At 38.2% G+C, this 24,603-nt stretch overlaps 3 protein-coding genes across 5 annotated transcripts in view; 2 read left to right on the plus strand and 1 right to left on the minus strand.

The window, feature by feature from the left end:
- Window positions 1-159: 159 nt before the first annotated feature.
- Window positions 160-10,138, minus strand: anxa5b (annexin A5b). The gene is made up of 13 exons (XM_086082383.1): window positions 9,990-10,138; window positions 9,837-9,880; window positions 5,950-6,034; window positions 5,536-5,630; window positions 4,540-4,653; window positions 4,332-4,422; window positions 2,934-3,013; window positions 2,726-2,776; window positions 2,029-2,122; window positions 1,857-1,952; window positions 843-901; window positions 638-760; window positions 160-514 (listed from the first exon to the last, which is right to left on the minus strand). The coding sequence occupies exons 2-13, from the start codon at window positions 9,837-9,839 to the stop codon at window positions 452-454; spliced, it is 954 nt and encodes a 317-aa protein (XP_085938509.1). The 5' UTR covers window positions 9,840-9,880; window positions 9,990-10,138; the 3' UTR covers window positions 160-451.
- A 1,989-nt stretch (window positions 10,139-12,127) lies between these two features.
- uchl1 (ubiquitin carboxyl-terminal esterase L1 (ubiquitin thiolesterase)) lies at window positions 12,128-16,956 on the plus strand. 2 transcript variants are annotated; one of them, XM_086081772.1, is made up of 9 exons: window positions 12,128-12,198; window positions 12,304-12,315; window positions 12,664-12,792; window positions 14,087-14,228; window positions 14,401-14,486; window positions 15,086-15,133; window positions 15,245-15,314; window positions 15,540-15,598; window positions 16,355-16,956. In XM_086081772.1, exons 1-9 carry the CDS (start codon window positions 12,166-12,168, stop codon window positions 16,436-16,438), a joined length of 663 nt encoding a protein of 220 aa, XP_085937898.1. In that variant the 5' UTR covers window positions 12,128-12,165; the 3' UTR covers window positions 16,439-16,956. The 2 variants fall into 2 exon arrangements, with proteins under 2 accessions (XP_085937898.1, XP_085937899.1); XM_086081773.1 differs by lacking the exon at window positions 12,304-12,315 and having other exon boundaries at window positions 12,133-12,198.
- A 713-nt stretch (window positions 16,957-17,669) lies between these two features.
- The window catches only part of LOC147169311 (LIM and calponin homology domains-containing protein 1-like), a 31,198-nt gene continuing 24,264 nt past the window's right edge, over window positions 17,670-24,603 (plus strand). Inside the window, exon 1 of one of the 2 annotated variants that reach the window (XM_086081771.1) lies at window positions 17,670-17,971. In XM_086081771.1, the coding sequence (XP_085937897.1) occupies window positions 17,876-17,971 (96 nt within the window). In that variant the 5' untranslated portion in view covers window positions 17,670-17,875. The remainder of the gene's footprint in view (window positions 17,972-24,603) is intronic. The other variant, XM_086081770.1, reaches the window with a different exon arrangement.

Here is a 24,603-nt window from a genome sequence, read left to right on the forward strand (position 1 = left end):
GCCATAAAAATTAGCTAAAACTATTATTAATTTTTTATAACCTTTTTTTCCACGTAATTTCTTTTTATATTCACATTTTATGCATTTGTATTTTTTAATGCATTTATTTTTAGTTCATTTATATTTAGCGCATCCAAAGACAAACCACAAGACAAATGATTTGATTGTACTTCATCAATTGAAAAGTTTATTATTCAGTCAATTGCCAAACAAACAAGTGCAAACACATGGAAATGGGATCTTCTGTCAAATTAAGAGGACCGTCTGTTAAAAAGCAAGATGGACTTGAAAGTGAAACGTTAGCTACCTTCCAAAGATTGGCAATCAGATTTTCAAAAGCACCCGACAGCGTCACATGCGATACGTTTATGAGGTGAGTAACTTCGAACGAACTCTGTCGTCTCCCAAGACCACTTGAAGGTGGGGTTAGCGTTTGCTACTGTTGCCGCGGTTACGCGTCATCCCCGCCGCAGAGAAGGAGTAAAGCCTTGCGGTAGTCGCCGCCAGTATCACTCTGTGCAAAAAAACAACAACAAAACAGACAAACCAATGTCAGCCTTGAACATTTCTAATAATAACTTTACCTGTTCATTACAAAAACAAAAACATCAAATAGCGGCGATGTTCATGTGTGTACCTTGATCATAGAATGGAGGGAGCAAGCAAACATCCTCCTGAATTCTGCTCTGATTTCCAACAAGTCCACCTCGCTGCGAGTGGCCATTATTCGGATCACAGTGTTGTCGTCAGTTCCTGCACCCTAAAAACATTTAAAAAACAACATTAATGATCCACCATCCGTCCTTCCATCCGTCCGTCCATCCGTCCATCCTTCATCATACCTTCATTGCGTAGTACAGAGTCTCAGCAAAATAGGCCGGGACACTCCTGGCACACTTCACTAGAGAGCGAAACAAAAAAATATTATTTTTATTATACAAGAATCAAACTATAATATTATCAGAAAAAAATCAAAATTCTATAAGAATAAAGTCATTATTTTACAAGAATAATGCCGGAATTTTATAGGAAGAATAGAACTTACAAAAAAAATCTCTATATAGAGTAGTCATAATTTTACAGCAAAAATCAAGACATAAATTTGACAGGAAAAAAATATTTAAAATATTACAATACGAAACAAAGTCTGAATATTTCAAGCATGAAAGCTTAATTTTACATGGTTACATTACAAGAATAAAGTCAATATTTGCTTACTAGAAGTCATTGATAATTTTACCCCAAAAAATGTAAATATTAAAAAAGATTAAGTCATGACTTCAAAATAATTTACAAGTCATAATTCTACAAGAAGAAAAGTATTTACTAAAAAAGTAAAGTTGTGATTTTAGTGAGGGGGGGGGGGTATTTTTTACAAGAATAAAGTTGTAATTTAAGTCCTTATCTTAGAAAAGTCAGAATTGACTAAGCAAAAAAAAAAAAACACATTAGAAGACTGGAGTTATAATTTTACAAGTATAGTCAGTAAATTGTATCATGAAAAAAGTCAAAATGTGAAAAAATGATTTTGTAATTCTACCCAAAAAGTTTTTTTTTTAGACCATCATAAAATATTAGAAAAAATAAGTCGATGTTCCCGTTAATAACGTGAAAATATTGAAAGCCATAATTGTACACGGAAAACAGAAAAACAACATATTACAAAAATGAAGTTACAAAAAGTCGTAATATTACAAGGATTAAATCAAAATATTAAAAGAACACAGCTGTAATCTGTCAACAATAATCATCAAAGTAAAAGAAAATCATCATTTTAAAATAAACTAAACATGAAAAAAAAATAACAATAACTTCACAAGCAAAAAGTTGTTGAATTAGTCTTGCCCTTTCCTTACCGACAGCGAGCAGCAGCTCTCGGAGGCTTCCGGACGTCTCCCTCCTGATGCTCTCCTCCATCTCGAATCCTGACAGCTTCATGTAGGCGTCAAACACTGAAAAACGGCACACAAACGTGAGCTGACGAACGTCGCTAGTGCTACTGCGCCTCGTGTCGGCCGACCCACAAACCTTTCTTGAGGTGTTGGGCACTGCGGTTTCCCAGGATGGTAACAAACGTCTGCTCGTCGGTACCGAACTTGTGCTCGCCGGCCTTGAACAGGACCTACGACGACGACGGCCACATTTTGACAAAAACCAAACAAGCCGCTCTACAATGCAAAGTACTCACAAGCTAACTAATTAGCTTACCAGCTAACTAACAATTAACAGACAGACTTGCGGTCAGTTTAAGCGGTTTGCTAACGAAGGAGATAGCGGGTGCATGCTAATGCTAATTAACAAACTCGATAAATAGCAAGCTAACTAAAAACAACTTACCTACCTGAAGTTGACAAGCGCTAACTAGCTTACTTCTTTTTTTTTTTTTTTTTATTAAGGCAGCTAGTGTTTCAATGTTACGCAAAGTACTCACAAGCTAACTAATTAGCTTGCCAGCTAACTAACAATTAACAAACAGACTTGCGGTCAATTTAAGCGGTTTGCTAACGAACGAGATAGCGGGTGCATGCTAATGCTAATTAACAAACTCAATAAATAGCAAGCTAACTAAAAACAACTTACCTACCTACAGTTGACAAGCGCTAACTAGCTTACTTTTTTTTTCTTTTTTTTTAAATCAAGGCAGCTAGTGTTTCAAAGTTAGGAGCATTGTTTTAACACATATCTAAATTTAAAGATGATATTTTGTAATATTCTACAGGCTTACCTCAGCATCAGACTGGATTTTTGCCTCCTGGATGCCGGTCTGCCTGTTGGCCTGTGCGGACAGATGTTAAGAGATGAGAACATACACTACACGATTCAATCTTTGAACAGATGAATAATACATGTCTGCAAATACAGCTCAACTAATGGTGGAACATTTCCAAAATGGCTCCTAGGAGACAAGACGGATAGTAGGAGACGTCGTTGACCTGGAGCAGGATGACCAGCAGCCTCTTGAAGTGACCTGTGGTGTCTCCCGACACGTCCTCCTCCAGGTCGTCATCATACTCTGGCAAAAACATGAACACATTAATAACTCATTCACTGCCATTGACGGCTATAGACGTCAAAAATTCATTTGAACTATTTCTATTAGTTTTAACATTTTTTTCTACTTTTGTTAACAAGAATATGAAAACCTATATTTTTTTATTGTACATTTAGAACAGATATAAAATGTGTGATTAATTGTGAGTTAACTAGTGAAGTCAAGCGATTAATTCGGATAAAAAAATGTAATCGCCTGACGCCCCGAATTTTTAATAAGGCGCGTCAGGCGAACTCATGATTAATCACACATTTTACATCTGTATTTGCCCAAAAAAATCTAGGTTTTCATACTCTTGTTAACAAAAGGGGAAAACATTTTAAACTAATAGAAATAGTTTAAATGAATTTTTGACGTCTATAGCCGTCAATGGCAGTGAATGAGTTAACATCCATTTTTGTTACACGCTGGTATTTGTGGAAAACGTTCCATTATTAGCAAATTATGTCATCTCAGTTTTCCACCATTTTTTTTTTACTTTTTCTTATATAAACTTACTCTATAACTTTATGACTTGGGAAATAAGAACATTTAATACCATTTTAAAATTTAGGTCATTAAAACAATAGTCTATAAATAATTTAATCCTTTGTTTCGGAGTACTGGCTCCACAGTTATGAAGTTGTCACAATATTAAAAGAAGCATCTGACTTTTTCAAAAAATCCAGCTCAGTCACAATTTTACGTCAAAAAGTCAATTTCAAAACAAATATATATATTTGTCATTTTACGTCAAATTAGAAAGGATAGAATTTTCTCATTAAGTAAAAATCGGATGTTTTTTGTGTGGAAAAATAACATTTTCAATGTTATCACATTAAAAAAAAATTATATGTGTAAAGTTCCAGAAAATGGCGGAATGTGACAAGAAAAAGGTTAGCTTTAAGTCACAATTTTAAATAGTCACATTTGGTCTATAAATCTTGTGAGACTCATTTTAGATTAAGTGGGAAGAAATTGATCATTTCTTTAAGTCTGACTTTTTTCTTTCAAGAAAATCATTAAAAAAAGAGAAACTTAATTCTCGCAAAAAATAAGACTTTACTGCAAAAATAAGGACATTTGCAATTTTAGTCTTTTTTTTTAGCAAAATAGTCATCACTTTGTGATAACTTTTTTTTAAACAACGTAATTACACTTTTGCCCAAAAAAAGTTCAGAATCTTACTAAAAGAAAATCATAATTTTCAAATCAGATTTTGCAAGAAAGTATTTTTATTTTTTTAGATTATTATATAAATTGTTGAGAATAAAGTCATATTATGTTAAAAGCAGGTTACCTTGTCTATAGGCAGCGACGATGTCCTTCACCTGATGAGCGGTCCTGGAGGCCAAGATCTCCACCAGCACCTTCTCGTCCGTGCCTGCCCCCTAGTGATCAAAGAGGGGATTGTCACAGTCATACTCAAAGACAAAAGATGTACTGTAAGTGCTGTTTGTTATATTATAGCTACAATTGCCACGTGATAGCGGTGCTATTAAGCTTACCTTGATGGCGTTGCGGAGCGACGTGACATCATAAGCAAGGGGCGCGGTCATCAGGGCTACGGTCAGCGTCTCAAATTTACCCCCGAGCTCCCCCTTCAGGTCTTGTATCAGATCCTGAAAAAGGAACAAATGATTGATTGATTTTTTATTGTGGCCAAAGAGTCACATGCTAAACTAGCAAGCTAGCTGGGTAGACAGTCCCACATTAGTTACCATGACGACTACTACTACTACTCGTTCTTCATATTCCATTTCTACTTCTACTTTCATTTGGCAGTTGGCAAACACTTTTGATGCATTAGCGCCACCTTCTGAAATGGAGTGTGCACAACAATATTCAATGATGCGCCGCAACAAGGATTTACTATTTATAGCACCAAAGGGCGCAATGACTTATAACCACAAGTCATTTTTTAAATAAACTGCAATTTTAGGAGTTAAAAAAATAATACATTGTAAAAACTTGCAGTTTTATGGGGAAAAAAAGAAGAAAAAAGCTGTAATCTGAGGAAACAGTTGCACTCGTGAGAAAAAAAGTTATAATTTTACAAGAATAAAATTATTTTTATGAAAAGAACACATTTTTTCAGAGAAAGAAAGTTACTATCTAGAAGTCGGCATTTTTATTAGGAAAAATAATCAGTGTGAAATGTCGTACGTAATCTTAAAAAAAAAGTTATAATTTTACCTAAAATACCCCCAAAAAAGTAATATTTTCTCAAGAAATTGTAATTGTACGAAAATATATAATACAAGAAAAAATCAGCAATTTTTTTTTTGGGGGGTGGGGGGGATCCTAATTAATAGGAATACATTTATTTCTTTATCTTTTTCCCCCCAAATTTTTGTGTGTGTATTTTTTCATGTTAGGGGAAAAAATAAAAAAAACATATGAAAAGAGGCATTAAAATAATGTAATTTAACAAGAAATATATATATATATATATATATCCTCCGAAACCGTTGAAGCGGTGAGCACCGGCGACCCAATCCCACCTTTCCGAAAAGAGTCTTGTAGGCGGCGGTGATCTGCAGACGTTGGGCGTTGCTGCGGGATGTCAGCAGCTGCAAGATGGCTTCCTCGTCAGTGCCTGTGACAACAACAAAGTATGCTTACGACAAATCATTTTATCGTCGTATCATGTGATGAGTGTGTAATGTATTCCACTGTAAAATCATAAAATGTAGAAAAAGATGTCGGGAATACTTTCCGGATGCTTTTTATGACATAACCACAGGCTTGTCCTGTTGCAACTGCGCCTTATAATTTACTATATTATCAGCGCGTGTTTGCTGGGCCGCATCTCAGGTTTCACTCGTGTTTGTGTGGCGAGGACAAACACGGCCGCGAGCACGGTTGCTGTCAAGTGACGTCAGGTGACATGAATGGAATCGGCGCGAGTGTCTTACCTAGGCCTTTCATGGCCTTGTACAGAACCTCGGCATCGGCGCTGGCGTTGAAGTTGCTGCTGGCTTTCACGGTTCCTCTGCTGGCCTGCAGCCACAACAACAAAATCAGCATCTTACAAATGGGAGGTTCTGAAGCATTTCACCGGGTCGACACCGGTCTGTGCGTCAAAGCAACAGTTTGTCTTGAGTTATGGCTAGTGAGAGTCTATTTTAAATCAAATTGTTTTCACTGTTACAGTCAATTTGGTATTGTATGAACATGAGGCTAAGTCTGTCAAAAAAATTCAGAGAGCTAGTTTTCATCTCCATGATTTCTATGAACTCATTCACTGCCATTGACGGCTATAGACGTCAAAAATTAAAAAAATATTTCTATTAGTTTAAAAAAAATTCCACTTTTGTTTACCAGAGTATGAAAACCCAGAATTTTTTTTATTGTACATTTAGAACAGATTTGTGATTAATCGTGAGTTAACTAGTGAAGTCATGCGATCAATTATGAAAACATTTAATTGCCTGACGCCCCTAATTTTTAATAATCTTTTCTTCGTTTAAAAAAATTATAATTTTAATTATTTTTTTTAACATTTTTAATAATCTTTTCTTTTTTTCTTTTTATAAAGAAAGAAAAGATTATTAAAAATTAGGGGCGTCAACGGTTAAAGATTTTTTTTAGGCCGATGCCAATTCGGATATTTGGCAGAATAAAATTTTGACAACCGATTAATCCCCCAATTAATTTAAAATAACTTCATTTTTGGTCCCTTAATGCTCATGACAGTAAAGATAAAAATTAAAGGTTTTATATTACTTTAAAAAAGAGAGAGAGAGAGAGAGGGGTGGGAGGGGTCAATGTCATTATCTTTGCCTTATGTTGGAATGTGATCATGTGTAAAATATATATATATATAATAATAATAAAATCTGATGAGCAAAAAAAATCTGATCTGTAAATAAATAAATGGATTGATTTTAATATCTTATCTATACTGTAATATCCATCCATTTTTTTTATATGTCAGGGCAACTATACTATTTGTAATTTAATATCTTTACTGTATATGGAGTTCATGTTAGCATTAAAAAAAAAAGTGTGCGGTTGGAGCCAAATGACAGAATCAGTCAATGAAATGAAAAGCGGGTGCATAACGACTTGCATTATCTTTGTGATCCACTCAATAGTTGACACAAAACGGCTCTTGTTTGACAAAATAAAAAAAGTCACAATCCAATCACATGACAATGGCTGCCTGTGGATAAGAATGTGCCGAGGAAAAGCAAACTAATCAATACGCTGAAAGCCGAAGCTGACGCGATAAGAACGGAACGTCGGTGCTGCCTACACCCCCCCCCCCCCCCTCCCTCGCGTTGTCAAACACGAACGACTCAATGGCCGTGCGGCGACTCATTCCAAAGGCGGCGCGAGGTGTTTGGAGAGCAAAACCGCAGGAATGTGGCGGCAAATCTGACGCCCAAATCATGTGCAAGGTCCGCAAAAACAACAACAACAACAAAACAAGGGGGCATGTTGTGCTTTTCCAGCCAGGAGGAATTCCAAAATGTTCATGTGCTTCTCTTCGTAAACACATTGAGTGGCAGCAGCACAAGTTGAAATCGAATCAATGTCTACGTGCCTCTTGGGACAAGGAACAGCGATATTTCAACAAGAGCACAATGTGGATCGTTCCCAATGGAATGTTGGACGTCGATTTGGAATGTTTTAAGCAAATGATTCAAGGCATCGGCCTTTGCCAAATTTGAGCTTTTTATTGGACGTGATAAACTCCTTTGCAAAAGCATTGGAACAGTTTTGACAGATTTCAGATTTTCATGTCAGTTAATATATATATATATATATATATATATATATATAATTTTTTTTTGTCCTTTTAAGCTAACCCCGTATCTGACTTTGCGAATGTAGTGAATGTTGATTTATCGTCAGGGTTCGTTCAAGGTTGCAAACGGTTGCAAAGGCGTTCGACAACAAGTTTAAATGTTCACAGTTTTCCTCGTCGCAAAGACATTTTGAACATGCTCAACATTCACAAACGCTCATGTGACCTTGAACGCACCCTGGCGAAAAACTTTCACTACGTGCGGACACACTCGCAAATAGGACGTTTTTATAAAGTGGCAAATTTGCCACTTTATAAAGTGGCAAATTTGCCGCTTTATAAAGTAGCAAATTTACGAGAAAAAAACTGGTAAATTTGCGACTTTATAAAGTGGCAGATTTGCGAGAGAAAAAACTTTGGACATAGCTATAGTCAAATGTGAGGATTCGATTGTGGTTAATGGGACACGGTTTATAAAATGAAAAGTCTAGATGGAGACTGATTCATTCTTAATTTAAACTTTACTCGTCATACACGGCAGCTGGAGCAACAACACTTCCTGATCCCCTATCAGCTGACTAACACTAACCAATCAGAAGCTAGCATACTTTAGGTAAATGCAATTCGATGACGTGAGCAGCAGATTCGACTCATCAACTTAGATACTTCTACAAAAAAAAAATACCAAAATGTATGAATGTGTAAATGATCATTCTGGAAACATAAATGTACAAGTAAATATTTTAACAAATGAACTTAAATGCTTGATCTTCAGGGTATATAATTAATCTCTGCTAAAGCAGTTACTATCTCTTTATAAAGTGGCAAATTTGTGAGGTTTTTTTTCTCGGTGCTGCCCGTTCCCTGCACTGCTCTTTTGAAATTCGATCCGCTCGTCGTCGATAATGTCTGGAGTTGCGCTCACCACCTCCCGGGCATTCCACAAATATCTCCGCATGAGATTATTAGCGGAAGTGAAAACAGTTCGATTTTCATCCGTTTTCACTTCCTGCCAGTGGAATGTGAGCCAACACTTTTTGTCCGTACATTTTCTACAGACGGGTTGAGACCTGACTTTGACAACTGTGAAGAGGGTACGAGGGGGTTTGTCTTGTGGGAATGTTGAGCCTACGTATTTACACTACGCATACAGTAGACTGGTCTTATCAGCCCCACTCCTTTTGTTTATAGGCTTGACCCCGTTGCCGTGGATACAGCACAAGGGAAGTCCCCGGCTCGCCGCAGATGGCAACCGCTCCATTTGAATGACGATGCAGCGACTCCACCCTGCCCTGACTTTGAGGAAAAGGGATGCTTCTCCTTTAAGAGGGAGGGAGGGAGGGCGGCGTTTGGACTCTGACTGGAAACTGGTGTTTTAAAACATACAGACAGACAGATGGACACACCCCACCCAAATGAAAAAAGAGCCTACATGAGTCACTCAAAACCAAACTTCCCCTCCTCAAAAAAATAAGTTTATTTTACTACCATATGATATTCCATCATGCTTTTAACGTAGCTACCTTAAGTTGGGAGGGGACGACCATACTCAATTTGCAACTAAACTTTGGACAAATATTTTTTTTCTGATATATTACAAGCATTGTAAGATATTTTAGGGATTTTGGATGAAATGTCCTGGAGGTTATATCTAGCACTGCTTTAAATAAGCAAAAATCCTCTTTAAAATGTCCTATTAGGGAGGGATCGAAACTACAATCTACAAAAAAATGCTCTCTTAGATCAACTAAGTTACAGTTACCCAGTAAACTGGAAAGCCCTTTGAGTCTCAAATGAATGTTTATATCGTGGTAAGTGTGCCAGTAGAGTGGAAAAAAAGCAGCTCAAGTGTTACGTAATTCAGAAAAAAAAAGTGGGCGTTGGAAGTCTTGATGCCTTTTAAAAAAAAAATTACGATCATGAGTCATAGATTTGCATAAATAACGGATTTTTGCTTCTTTCACACTATGATGATGACATTGCTAAACTATACAGGGTCGAATTTACTTTTTTATGTGATGTAGAAGGAAAATGCAGTAAGTGACTCACCATTTTAGCTGGATGTTGTTTTTTTCTTATGAGAAGAAGTTCTTCTAAAGGGGGGGGGAAAAAGTAACAAATTCGGACTTTAGCAAACAACCCCCAAAGTTTTAGCCCCGGGTCTGCACAGTGTCACCTGCCCGGAGATGAGCGCCGACTTACCGCAGAGCTGCAGCTGTCACACACGGCGAGTGCACGGAAAGAAGCTGCGAGGCAAAGCGAGAGAGGACGAGAAGGACAAGAAGGACGACGGCTCCAAGTCAGCTCGGAAAAAGTCTTCTGGGCGTGCGAGTGAGTGGACGCGCCACACCCCGGTGCGCGCAAAGCACCTTGGGAGATGTAGTTTTCCTCAAGCATTGGCTCGCCGGAGACACCACTGAAGAAGCGAAAGAGCCGAAAAGAAGGCAGAAGTTGACATTTTGTTACTCCTTTTGGGGGTCACTAACTTGAAGCGTTTATATCCACAGCCGCAAACAACGACGTTACTTGGTGGATTTTTCTTTTCTTTTATTCTTTTCTCTTCCTATGGGTGAAATATTGTATTCCAAATTTCATTTTACTGTTTCACGGTTAGCAAGCCCCTTTTGAATAATAAAATTGGACAAATACGACAAGTTTAGCTCGCTAACTAAACAGGTAACCATCGTGATTAGACTACGTTGTTGTAGCGGCCATGTTGGGTGGGGCAACGTTCCCATCAAAATAAATGAATTGATATTGAAATTAAGCCATAACTTGCTTGTTTCTCAACCGATTTTCACGAGGTTTACTTTTTTGTCAACACCAAAACGTGTGCTATGAATGCAAAACTTTTTTTATTCTCAAATTTGTTGTATCTCTATTTTTTTTGTGTCTTTACCAGTGGTTCTCAACTGGTAGGTTGGGCCCCAAAAGAGGGGTTGTAGAACTATTTTGGTCGGGTCGTGGGCAGCTAGTAAAAAAAAAGAAAAAAGGCATATATTCTTATTTGGATTTTTACACGACATATGTTCCCAAATGGAACATATTAAGTGACAGGAGAGCAGTTTTGCACTTTAGCCACTAATTTACTCCATTCACGAATAGTCCAGCTCAGCCTCTGGCTAGTAAGCAATATGCTTTTGGCGGTACATAAAACACAAAAATGTTTTTTGAGAATATATTGTACTCTACAAGTGTTATCATGAGCTATCTTTAAAAACAAAACAAAAACAACTTGATCTTTGTTTTGAGTGGGTCGCGACTTTGCAACAACTGGCAAATGCCACGGGTCTGTATTGTCTCATTTACAAGTGAGCAATACAATTGTTCCTAATTGCCATACTGCGGTTCACTTTTTGCAGTTTCACTTTATCGCAGTTCAACAACCATAAGATCATCATTTACTGAACATAAAACAAATGGTACTGTTTGTGTAGCATAGCGTACAGCGTAGTCTATTTCCACTGCCTCTTTCATCATTAATATCTAATGGAGGGACGAGGTGGATTTCCTTTCACATGTTTATTGTCTTGGCAAGACTTGCACACAAAGATGGACAATCAGTCTGATACAACTGTCTGCTCTTGGCAAACCTGGCATGCACAGTAAATTAATGTGTCTATTGGAAATTGTAATTGTGTCTGAATTTGATCAAATGCCATGGAAAAAAATATTGTTTGGTTAATCGATCACAGCAATAAAATACAGACACACACACACACACATCTGCAGTGTTTTCACAGTCTTGTTTTATGCTTTTTACTTTGTGTGCACATTGTACATTTCTACAAAACAAAACTCTGCACTCAGACTTCTTCTTTTATGCCTTATTGAGAAGTAGGCTATGTACTTGAAATAAAATCTCAGTTAATTTTTTTATTTTTTTTTATTATTCATTATAAAATTCAGATTTTACATTTATGCTCAGATTTTTTTTTTAAGTGCTTCAATAAAAAGACTACGTTTTATTTGAGTCGTAAAGTCATTTTTGGGCTACTGCTTTGTTGAACTTTAGTGGAGTGCAAGTCAAACTAGCTGTCCAAGCCATTTTGTGATTGGTTTTGATTGGCACGTCACATCTTTCTGGAAAGAATGTCGCTTCACCGGTTTAATCTGGCATCAATTACTCAAAATCATTTTCGCTCTTTTTTTTTACTGTCACTCATCGTCTTCATGTGTTATAAATTAAAACAAAACCGTAAATTAAAGCAACCAGAGACGGACACGGTCGAGATAAACCGGACAGTTGGTGTGAGCCCACCCCTCCGGAATTCTCTCGAATGGTACGACCCCTGTCTTTTAAATAGCACCGAATCTGTCAACGCCGGAAAAATATTAAAAGTTATCTCGAACTAAACGTCGATAAAACGTTGCCAACATGGAGTGGACTCCGATGGAAATCAACCCTGAGGTAAATTAAAATAACCGCGACCACCTTTATTTGACTCATTCAAGGCGCCAGTCTGCTAATTTGATGGTTTGTGTGTCTGTGTGTTGTGTTGTGTTATGCTTACAGGTGCTGAACAAGGTGGGTAACTAGACTTAAAGAACAAAAAAAAAAAAAAAAAAACTCAGACGCTGAGTCATGGCGTTAATTGAACGGTGAGTTTTGACTAACGCTCTCAGGACGTCAATTTAGCAACAATGGAACCCATTCGTCGACGTCACAACGACAGTACAACAGTTTTGTGGTGTAAAATGGTTAAAAAAAATAAAAAGTGTGACTTGACAGCATCTTCCCTCGTGGCACTGTTAGCTTCTCGGCTAATTATGGGTGTGGTCTGTCTGTACCACTAGCATCTCCCCACAAAGCAGCTCATCTCGCCTCTGCATGGCTAGTAATGTCGATTTTTTTTTTGTGCTTTCTTTTCACCAGTTGATGACCAAAGTCGGCGTGAGTGACGGCTGGCGTTTCGTGGACGTTCTCGGCTTGGAGGCCGAGCAGCTGTCTGCCGTCCCGAAACCGTGTTGTGCCCTCATGCTGCTCTTTCCCATCACTAAAGAGGTAATTTAGGAGGGAAATGAATCGAGGACTGAATTGTTGACTGTATTATTATTTTTTTTGGGGTGGGGGGGAGAGAGAGAGAGAGAACAATGTTTGGGTGTGGCAGGGATCCATCCAGGCCGCATACCTCTGGGGTGTGGTGATGCTGAGCTTGCAGAGGTGGCGGATGCTGATTGTAATGGAGATGAGTCATCAGCTGATTTAGGGACCAAAGGGGCTTAGGAGCCAAGCCTGGACACAATGGATGCCCCCCCACCCCCCACACACACCAAAAAATTGTTTTGTTAGTACTCTAAACCCTAAATCACTGGTATCAAACTCGAGGCCCAGGGGCCAGATATGGCCCACCACATCATCTTATGTGGGCCATGAAAGCAAATCAAGCACATGAACTCCCATGATGCTTACTAAAATCTGTACCAAAATTGCAAACCGTTATATGTAATAAATAACAAGCATTATCTTATGTTATTACAATAACTTGGACAATGATTGAGAAAAAAAAAAAGTATTATTCTTGACTTGAGATTTCAAAGCCAATTGTCATTGTGTGTATTATGTTTATTTGTATAGTTTCAGGTGCAATAAGTTTGACATCCCTGCCCTAAATTAACCTGAAAACTCTTACATTTAATTTAAATCTCACATTAGGGGGAAAAAATAAATGACTTGCAGATTATTTAAAATGGTAACAAAAAAAGTCAAGCGAACACAAAAAAATACTATATATATATTTTGTGAAGTTTCTTTTATGCCTGGTTTTTATATTTATTATTTATAGTTTGAACGTACTTTTACGTGTATTTGGACCACTCATTTTTAGATAATTTTCATAATTTTTCACAAATGTATACCATCATCCTGAGTGCTGCAGGAAATTAGCCAACTTGACTTCATTTGTTCAAAAATTAATCTTTGTTAAGATATCAATTGAGAATCTCACAATTTGATTTTGATTATTTATTTATTTTTTACATTTTAATTCAATTTTAATTATTTAGGTTGTGATTCAGTTAGATTCAATATGGATTTAATGCTTGATGTATCTGGTAAGAGATTTATTTTCATGCGCATATCAATGTAGTGTGTTGCCTCCATAGAAGAACAAAAATGCACTTCTGTATAAACACTACATGGAAACTTAAATATTTATTTAATTCTTGAAATTGTTTCTGCCCACCCCATGATATCATGTTTTATAATAGGCAATTGAAACAGAGGTTATTGGGTTGTAGAACATGTAATTTTTGCCATTGTCAAGCGTTGTTTATCGTTTGTACTGTATGTGTCTCAGCATGACTCTTTCAGACAAAAGCAGGCGGACAAAGTGATGCGGAGCTCGGATGCTTACTTCCTGAAGCAGACGGCAACCAATTCCTGCGGCACCATCGCCCTGCTGCATGCGCTGGGAAACAACCAAAGCAAACTGACCTTTGGTAATATTCTGGATTTATTTGTGCTTAAACGCCCCATTAAAAAAAGCAATCATTGCTTAACACGTCCACCCCAGTTGCTATAGGAAATAAAGGAAGTATCATCTCTAACGAAAGATAACAAAACTTGAATGTAGTTTAAAACAATAATCTAATCTTGTATTTTTGTTCTCAGAGAGTGCTTCTGTGTTGAAGAAATTTCTGGATGAAACTGCCAAGATGTCTGCTGATGAGCGTGCTAAACATCTGGACAAGAATAAGGTTAGGGTCATGGAAGAATGATGCTTGCAGCCATGTTTTTTGAAGCCAGCACAGTACATATTTACTTTTCATGTACAATACGTACAGTTCATTTGAACTAAAAGTAACCATGTGTATATATATATATATTTTTTTTTAATTTATTTAATGTGCAATACACCAATTAAATCTGGTTTACCTTTAAGTTTAGTGTTAGTATTCAAACTGTGATTTACAGTGCCTTAAAATATTTAATCTGCTTTTTAGTCAAAACTATTTTCTCTCTTGATTAAATTGAGCCCACTGCATTTCAATGTTGGTCATCATGGTGATATTTGAAGACTTAAGTATTTCAGTTTTGTTTCTATTTTGTCCCTCATCGACCGCCAGATGGCAGTACTGAACAGCCTGTTTGATTTCTGGAGCACTTGGTGTAAAATGCATCATGTCTGGTCATGTTTACACATGTACATGCGCTCAATGCCCACTTGGGGGACCCACAGACCACCATACACTGCAGCAACATTTCCCCCCCACCTCAGATTTTTCTAAAATCCATAATAGTTTTTGATACAAGCCATGTCTTGTGTAGTGTTTTAACAGTAAAATCATTTGTCCAGGCAATCCATGATGCTCACAATGAGGTTGCTGCACAGGGTCAATGTAGGGTAAGTTGATATAATTATTATTATTTTTTTATTTTTATTTTATTTTTTTTTCAGTTAAAGATGCATTAATAGACGAAAGAATGACGTATGTATTTTTCAAAATTTCCACAGCCAGAAGCAGATAAGGTCAACTTCCACTTTATTGCCTTTGTCAATGTGAATGGACAACTCCTTGAATTTGGTGAGGGGAATTATGACTTCTTATACTTTTTGCATTTCATCAAATGGCATTCTCGGTTGCTGGTAGATCTTGACTCTCTAACGTGGGGTAGTCACAGCACCTGTAAAGCTGTTTATAAAATAATTTGTAGACAAAGCATGCCGCTTTTGAGGAAATGCCACACTTTTGATTTGTGTTTAAAAAAAAAAAAAAAAAAAAATCTTAACTGTGTCTTTTGCTGTTAAGACGGGAAGATGAACGGCCCCCTGAACCACGGAGCCACCAAAGATGAGACTCTTGTAACGGTATGAAAATTAGATTTCTTTCTGAATGATCTTCCATTTAGAATGCAAAGTCCCAAAACATGATGGCTTTGCATTGGAACCAGTAGAAGCACAAAAGTCTCATGGACCCTTGAAGTCTTAAACAACGCACAAATTGGCACTAAAATGTCTGAGATCAAGGTTTTAAATGCAGCTACATGAGTAGATTTTTAAAAAAATATTTTAAATGGTCTCAAATCGCAAAATTAATTTACATTGTTCTAAAAAAAAATAAAAATACCAAATTAATCTGGTAATAACATCATGATAGCAGAACCAAAATAACGGTGATATGGTTTTATTCTTGACTCTTAAGAGCAGATGCGTGTGGCAATTTTCAACAAGATGGGACATTGCCATGTTGGTCTTTGATTTAAGTTTCGAATGGGATGGAAAAAGTCTCTTAACTTTCTTTAAGCTGTAGGAAGATAAATGGCACGCTACTTCCTGTGTTAATTGTGGGGGTGGATCAAGTCTAGTGGATACAATGCCAAGGCCACACCAAAATCTTAAATCCTAAACTATTTGCCTTGAACAGAAAGGTGGTATGTAGCTTTTTTCTTTTCTTTTTTTTCTTTGAAAAAATAAACCATGTAGAATTGCTCACTTGATTTCAGTTTAATAAATTAAAGTCAAGTCTATTTTCAATGCGGCCCTTGCAGCCTTCCATTAGAAGTCGAGGTCAAGTCCCTCTTAACGTTTCTAACCTTGATTTCCTCCCACCATTTTTGCATCCAGGATGCTGCCAAAGTGTGCCGAGGCTTTGTGGAGCGAGGACTCGGCGAAGTTCGCTTCTCTGCCGTGGCTCTGTGTCGTGGTTAAATCCCCGACCGGGGCAAAATGTAGACTGCAAACACATTTATCCACATTTTCCGGGCACTGTCAAGCAAGTATTGTGTTCCCGCAGCACTGTTAGCACAACTGTTCAAGATGAGCAGAAACCATCTTTTCCTTCTTAGATGTGAACACGCGAATCCCACTGCTGTTTTTCTTTCTCTGCACAAGCACTTGTCTCTTTGTACGTATTTTGTTACGCTTGAATGCTTTGCGGACCAATGAGAATGCAAATTGGGGGCTGTGGTGAAAAGAAAAAAAACGTCTTTTTTTTACTATTTCGATGCCTCTTGCTGCTAATTGGTTGATCTGATGTTCCTCACAGCCTAAATGTAGCTTTAAGAATGCGATTCACATAGTGGACCCAATTTGAAGAGTGCAATAAATTTGCTTAGTTTACTTTATTTTGCACATTTGGCGTTGTGTGCGTGTGTTGCAGTGTTTTGTTTTTTTTGCACTGTCCGAGTGGCTGTTACTGACACAAATAAAATGCTTTTGATGTGTGATAGTGGTTCAAGTGATTATACAAACAGTTAACACTGTGATGCTAAAGCACAAACACTACTTTTGATATCTATCGAAGACAAAGGGTTTCGTAAACTGTCAACGTACATTCATCAATCAGTTGTCATTAAAAAAAAAAAAAAAGATTACTCAAAAATAGCCAAACACCATCAAAATACTCTCTCGCACCTAATTAAATGTTAGTGACACCTACTCCTTAAATTTGCTATTAATGGGCCTTACAAATGTACAGTGGTTCAATCAAGGTTGCCAGTACACTGGCCTTTTCTTTTTAGAGTGACCTTTTTCATAAAACAAAAAAAGGAAGACTTAGGTAGTGAAGCAGGCCTTGACAAAAATGATGGGGCCAAATTCCGTGTTTTTTGTTTTTTGTTTTTCGTTGAAGAGTCCCCCACCCCCAATCCCTTCATAACGAGCACAAATTATACACGGTTTTTTGCTTTTCGCTGACTCAATGTCACCCTAGATATTTTTCATCAGTGCTCACAAGAACTCTGTTATATACAGCGGCCATCTTGGTCAGGTAGGCCCTAAATTAAGTTATCACTTTACTGCATAATACAAGTTTGCTTTCTAGTCGAAGTTATTCATCATGAATGTGGTACTTGAACTGTGAAATAACGGGACTCATGGTATACTCCCTCCTCCCCGCACGGGGCAGATTCCTGCGTGCGCGTGTCCGCCTCATCGCGCGCGCGGACGACATCGTCCACTGCCGAGCGCGCGCGCACACGCCTCCTGCGTAGTTCACGCATTCTGTTTTTGGGTGGCTTCGTGGTGGGTCGTCGCGGGAGGCGCGTGGCGTGGCGCAAGATAAACGTTGCCGGGAGCTGCAGCACAACACTACGCGAGTGTCCATCACCGAGGGTCCCACACACGGTTCGGCCTGCCTGCCTGGCGATGGCCAGCCCGCCTGCGGGTTGCGACGTCCGGCCGCAGTCGGCGGAGGCGAGCCGCCCGGAGCCCGCCTGCCTGGAGGCACAGAAATGGATCGAGGTAAGCGGACTCAGCACTCGCCGTCGTTGGGGGGACTTGGGGAGGGAGTGGGGAGGTGGTGGTTATGGGGCGGCGGGGCTCGGCTGGATAGTGGATATAAATAAATACCCACTGCACCGGTGCACCGTCACCTGTTCCGTGGGGGGCGAGTGAGTGTATGTGTCGGGTTACAACACGAAAAGTTGTCATCCTAACAGCACTCAGTTATCTAATGAAAACGACTCCCACGCGGATTAAACTGACTCGTGTTTTTTTTGTTTTTTTTTTACTGCGTGTTTATTCCACGCCGTGAGCAGGAACGCCTCTTTATTCCACGATGGTTGCCATGGTGATGAAACCGGGCCAACGTTCACGCACCAGCAGCATTCGATGATGATGACGATGATGGGATGAGATTATCAAGTGCATCATCTGCTCTCATGCTCACGATATAAATATATATTTATAAAGATGAGTGGTGAATCATAATCGCCACAGCAGTTATGACCTATTTTGTTCAAACTAATATTTACAGTAGTTTCTCCTCGATACAAATTAGTAGTAGTTCGTAGATGATACCAACACTGGCAATCTAATCTCAGTTGGTACACTTCACTGGCATTAATCGGTTACCAGAGTTTAACATGCCAAAAAGTGCATTGTTTTTACTGTTAAGATAATATATATAAATAATACTTGTGTACAGTGCACATTGGCCATCTTGTTAATCTATTTAGTACAACTGTGGTTTGTTCTGGCATTGAGGAATAACATCAGAAAAGTGACATAGTTTCACCAGTAAACTAGTCGGACATCTTGGTCAGGTATTTAGTAAACTACAGGCTTGTTATACATACATTTCCAACATAGAGTTAGAACCCCGTTTGAAAAACAGACGGGGACTGTGATGGATTAAATGCTGAAACGAAAGCATGCTGTTGGTAGTTTGATCTGTGGCGTCTTCGTCGGCCATCTTGGGCAGGTATTTATTGAAATCTATACAGAAACGCTGTTTGTTATGGCAAAAAGCTGATTGGTAAACTTCTGAAAGGGAACCTTGCCACATCCCTGGCTACATCGGCCATCTTGCTCAGGTATAAGCTAACAGTCTGACAGGAATGTCGTTTACCCTAAAGAGTAAGGTAAATGAAAATTTTAACTTTAATCAGAAGTGTGATGAGTAGAATGTAGAAATTAATAAGTGTCGTTTTGGCAGTTTCATGTTTGATCTCAGCTATGTCAGCCATCTTGTTTAGGTATTTTATTTAGTCAACTTTTGTCTGTAACCAACTTCAGTTGGTTTAAGGGCTGAAAGAATAGCAGCGACAAAACTAGTTCCTTTTGAAACCATACATGCGTACGCTACTGCTTTCACTGAAAACAGTTTCGTCAATATCTAACGCACCCGGTCCCATCGCGGGCCGGCATGATTACTGTGTACATTAGTGAAGAGGCGCTCCAGTTGAAGTGAATGTCTCCTGTTGTGCCGCTTTGTTGTTTTCTGCTTGGGAATTGTGCAGGTTTATTTTCAGCGCGGTCCAGGCTGCTTCTATTTGCAGTGCTTCTGTTTTATTTTTTTTTACAATCTCACAGGTGGCAATGACTCAGTGTATGGGCTATGTAACGGTATTCTAAATGTGTGTGCGTGTTAGACACGCCTAGGTTGAGTGACAGCGGTCACCACGGCAACACGGCATGGGCAGACTCTCAGGTGTCAGTCTGGCGCCTTGTGACACCCACCCGGAGTTTGGTCAAACAATCCGAAACATATTTGATGCTAATCATAAATTGCAGGGTGATGCAGTTCCACCCCAGACCTGTAGGTGGTGTTAAAGTGCATTACAAAGTAAGTGACAACCGCCACGGACAGCAAGCTTTTTTTCATTATGGCTCCATTTGCTGGATCTGGTGGGTCATTGCCCTACTTTGCCACATAGTTTTATTATTGTCTTCAAACGGAAGTAGTTGATTAGTATTTTTTTTGTCATTTTGTAGTTAAAAACAGCGTGTTTTTGCATAGTATTTGCCGGTGTAATTTTGTTTGTTTTGAATCATTTGCATTTTTTTTTTTTTTTTAACAACATAAAGTCATCACGAAAATGTTAACTGACTGACTGTGTGTAAAGGGGAGTCGGAGGTCGGGTCACCCTACAAATCCACGTAATGCCATACACACCCAAACGCAGCACAACGTGCGCGCCAGATGTTTGCGGCTGTCCTTGGTGGCAGATTTACCGAGCCCCAGACAGCACGAGGGGGGTCTGCAAACAGAAAAACAAAACAAACAACATCAACACTGAGGGAAGCTTTATGCGAAAGAATGGTCGCGCGCACACATTGGCCTGAGGCAAAGAACGGACATTTTTTCTTTAGCTATTTGTTACCCTTGAACATTTTTTTTTTTAAAACAAAGGAATCTGAAGAAGTTGCATACCACATCAAAACTGAACCAATATTTGCTGGAAATGGGGCGCGCGCGCGCGCGTGCGTAACGCGGCCATGGAGTATAACGTCAAGCCACAGAAACCAAGCGACAGGTCTCGAGGGTATTTCAGCGCCAGCCGCCGAAATCCGAGCCCCTGCGGCCCTCATGAGCGAATTGCTCCGCTGTGACGTGTTGAATGGCAGCAGCAGCAGCTACCATTTAAACCCGTGCGTGCGTGCGCGCGTGTACGGGGCAACGGCGGAAGTAGGCCAAAGTCGCATTTACTTGCGTCTTGTGCGCCGCTGTATTGCACAGTATGACAAGCTTATGTTATTATGCTTGATTTTCACCAATCCATGTTTCCTTTTTTATTTTATTAAATTTTTTGTAGCGATTGTCCTCATTTGGATTGAGGCTATGCTGGATTTTTTTCCCATCTGACTTTTTGCCGAGAGAAACAGGATATAACCGCCAGTCAGTCTCATAAAGAGGTACATCTTTTTTGTGACGTAACCGACAATGGCTTACAATTCACCGCCAAGGTACAAATAAGTACTGTTTTTATGGTTAGAAAATGTAGATAAATGGTCCAGACTGGCAAAGGGGACCATGTCTGTACATTTTGGTTGACATGTTAGGGTACAAACAAGTTTTAGGATTGAGGATAATGCCTTTCGAAAGAGCCGGCAGTTGTACGGAATGAAGTTTAAAGAAATAAATAGTCATAAATGTAGATACAAAATGGACAACTTTCAACCAACTGTCAGCAGTTCTTGAGAAATAAACTTTGCTGTTGTTAACTTTTGTATTTTTACCGTCATGAGGTTGTTAATCATCATTTATTTGTGTGTGTGTCTTAAGTAACGTTAAATTTAAGTTGCACGGTGTTAATATGAAACTGTGACTTGGCACTTTTTTTAAATTTTTTAATTTTTTTTGAAGTATGACTCTCCATCAGGGTTATTATAGTTTGGGAATTTTCATTTCAGTTCGTTTTTATTTCGTTTTGAATTTTGTTTTTAAATTTGGTCAGTTTGAATTCGTTTTCAGGGTGGTTCTGTTAGTTTATATTAGTTTTAGTTATTTTAAAAATGCTTAGTATTAGTTAGTTTCCGTATTAGTTTTTCGTGTTTTTTTTCTGGACAATATTTAATAAACACCATGGTAACCTTACCTTGCGTTTCAGATGAGTGAGTCAGTTTTAATTTTATTTCGTTCACAAAATTGTTTGCTTTTGAATTTCGGTTTTTAGTGTTTTTTGTTAGTTTTTGTTAACAAAAATAACCTTGCTCTCCATTAACTTGAGTGACTCTGACTGACTCTAAAATGTCACAAAAGCAAACATGGCTGAGAGCATCTATGTTCTTCTTCTCTAATATAAATGAACAGTTGGAAGTGTAATAAGTATAAGTAACACTGCCATCTAGTGGTGAATGGTGTCATTACAAATTGAATCAGATAAGTAATAGGGAATATATATATTTTTTCATTACGTCGCCTATCCTTGATCTAGACAGTACCCTTAGTAGGTTATGGTACCAATATGACGTACATTTGGTGTACCCTGCACCGTCACGCTTTCTGGGTTGAAAATTTGTGCTGACGCAAGTGTTGCGTGCGGATCAGCAAAGACAACAAAGGGATTATTTCTATCATCCAGATGCGTGTAGATTTGAGGCTTTAATCTCGCACGAAAGCTTCAGTAACCCTGCTGACAAATCAGTTTTCGGGTATGCCCGTCTCGGCCACCTGGGGGCAGTATAAGACATACTGTACCTATTATTCATTTAGGTGTTATGAATCCCAAAAGCTGCTATATGATTGGCTGCTGCATGCAGTGCTATGTGGATGCAGCAGGCGATGATCTGCCTAGAACTCAAGTGAAGTTAATTAACTCATTCACTGCCATTGACGGCTATATACGTCAAAAATTCATTGGAACTATTTCTATGAGTTTAACATTTTTTCCCACTTTTGTTAACAAGAGTATGAAAACCTAGATTTTTTTATTGTACATTTAGAACAGATATAAAATTTGTGATTAATCATGAGTTAACTAGTGAAGTCATGCGATTAATTATAATTAAAAAATGTAATCGCCTGACGCCCCTAATTTTTATTAACCTTTTCTTTTTTTCTTTTAAAAAAAGAAAAGAAAAGATTATTAAAAATTAGGGGCGTCATTTTTTTCGTAATTAATCGCAAGACTTCACTAGTTAACTCACAATTAATCACAAATTTTATATCTGTTCTAAATGTAAATTTTTTTTTAGGTTTTCATACTCTTGTAAACAAAAGTGGGAAAAAATGCTAAACTAATAGAAATAGTTCAAATTAATTTTTGTCATCTATAGCCGTCAATGGCAGTGAATGAGTTAAAAACGCCTCAACTTCTCTCTCAGCTCATCAGTACGGCACTCAAAATTACACTCTAAAAACAGTTGGGTTAAAAATAACCAAACTATGGGTCAAAGATGGACCAAACTTTTACTTGGTTCAATTTGACCCAACTTTGAGTCAAAAAATGGGTCTTTTAGTGTTAAACAACTCATAAATATTGGTCAGATCCTTTACTTGGGTCAAAAAATTGGGTCATTTTATGTAAAACAACCCAGAAAGTTGGGTCAAATTGAATAAATAAAGTGGATCGGTCCATTTTTGATCCATAATTGGGTTACTTTTGACCCAACTGTTTTTAGACTGTAGTCATTCTACGCAGAGGATAAAGAGTATGAATTTCATATATTGTCAGTGTACATGCTGCGCTGCAACATAGATGCTAATTAGCATGAAGCTAGCAGACTGAAAAGCTAAGCTATAGTTGGTTTAAATGCACAAGGTGAAATTCTTTAATTCGTGTTTCTTTTCAAAGCCAAAGATAAAGCAAAACAGACGATTCACGTTCAGATTCGACTTCCCGTTTTTTGGCTGACATTAGAGAAACATTTTGTCGTTTACAGCCAAATGCTGCTATCAGAGCTCATCTTGAGCATTATTTCCCCACCCACATTTTCACTTTGTTCCCTGCTGCATCCCACGCACAAAACACAAGTCGACGAAAGTGCACGCTGACTAGTGGCCGACTCAATAATGCATGAGCCTGCTGTAAATGTTTCAAAAAGGCCCCGAGTCAAACCAACCTTAGCAGATGTGAGCGGGACAAGCGGACCGATGCCAGACGTGAAAACAAGAGACGAGAAGAGGACGGCGTCGCCAATGGGAAACATCTGGAAGACTTATATAAGAGAAGGGGGTGGGGGGGGGGGCGGACATAATAGGTTATATTTTTATGATTTGCGTACATGCAGGGGCTGCCGTTTGACACCGTCGCACATGTGCGCTACGTTACAAAGGCAGATTGGGAGTATCGTAATAAATCATCAAAGCGAGGCGGGAAGAAGATGAAGCACGTTTAAGACCATATGGGAAGAAGTATTTGTTTGTGTGGTCGTATTGGCAGAGAAAATGGAAGAAAACTTGAGGTTGCCGATCCCTTTGCCCCTTTTTATGGAGATCATCAGGCTGCCGTGAGAAGAAGAAAAAAAACTGCCATTTATAATGCAGTCGATTAAAAAGTGTAACAAGAAAAAGTCATGTTATGCACGGAAAAGGGAAAAATTGACATATTTCATACTGTACACAAATGAATGAGAATTAAGAAAATTCTCTTATTTGTAATAGTTATAATATTATGAGAAGGAAGTTGTATTAGCACTGGGAAAAAATATAAATCATTTGAAAATAATTTGTAATGTTATGTGAAAAAAAATCAAAAACATAAAGCTATGGAATTATTAAGCACGTTGTAATTTACTAAGGAAGAAGGAAAAAAGTCATAATGTTAAAGTAAAAACAAGTATTATTTCATGAAAAAGTCTTAAGTGAGGACAAATTGTAACATTTACTAGTGGTGGGCCAAAAAAATCGATTCTCATTTAGTACAATTCAGAATCGATTTTAAATGTCCCCAAATCAATTTTATTTAAATTGTTTTATACTTCCCTTTGTCTGTGTGTGCCTTTATTTGAAGCGCTGTTCATGTTGTACCCGGTTGGGCCACTGAGGGGCAGTGTAGTTCCACGCGGTCTAATACACTGTTAAGTTGTAGCCACATTAGAGAGTAGAAGGAAAAAGTCACGATCAAGTTATTTCAATAAAAGTTGTTTTTTTGCAATGTGAAGCCGTTTTTTTTGAGTGATAAAAGTGCCGCGAGTAGCGCGCTAATTAG

Source organism: Leptonotus elevatus, chromosome 8, assembly GCF_054856555.1.
Source record: "Leptonotus elevatus isolate MCC_2025b chromosome 8, RoL_Lele_1.0, whole genome shotgun sequence".
Classification (NCBI taxonomy): domain Eukaryota; kingdom Metazoa; phylum Chordata; class Actinopteri; order Syngnathiformes; family Syngnathidae; genus Leptonotus; species Leptonotus elevatus.

Excerpts from the sequence above, each read along its gene's own strand:
- anxa5b (XM_086082383.1), bottom strand. Across the intron at positions 4,423-4,539 it reads CGCTCCGCAACGCCATCAAG|GGGGCAGGCACGGACGAGAA; the intron begins GTAAGCTTAATA and ends TTTGATCACTAG. Across the intron at positions 2,123-2,725 it reads AAATCCAGTCTGATGCTGAG|GTCCTGTTCAAGGCCGGCGA; the intron begins GTAAGCCTGTAG and ends TCGTCGTCGTAG.
- uchl1 (XM_086081772.1), top strand. The coding sequence starts at position 12,166 with ATGGAGTGGACTCCGATGGAAATCAACCCTGAG. Across the intron at positions 15,134-15,244 it reads CTGCACAGGGTCAATGTAGG|CCAGAAGCAGATAAGGTCAA; the intron begins GTAAGTTGATAT and ends AAATTTCCACAG. Across the intron at positions 15,315-15,539 it reads TGGACAACTCCTTGAATTTG|ACGGGAAGATGAACGGCCCC; the intron begins GTGAGGGGAATT and ends TTTGCTGTTAAG.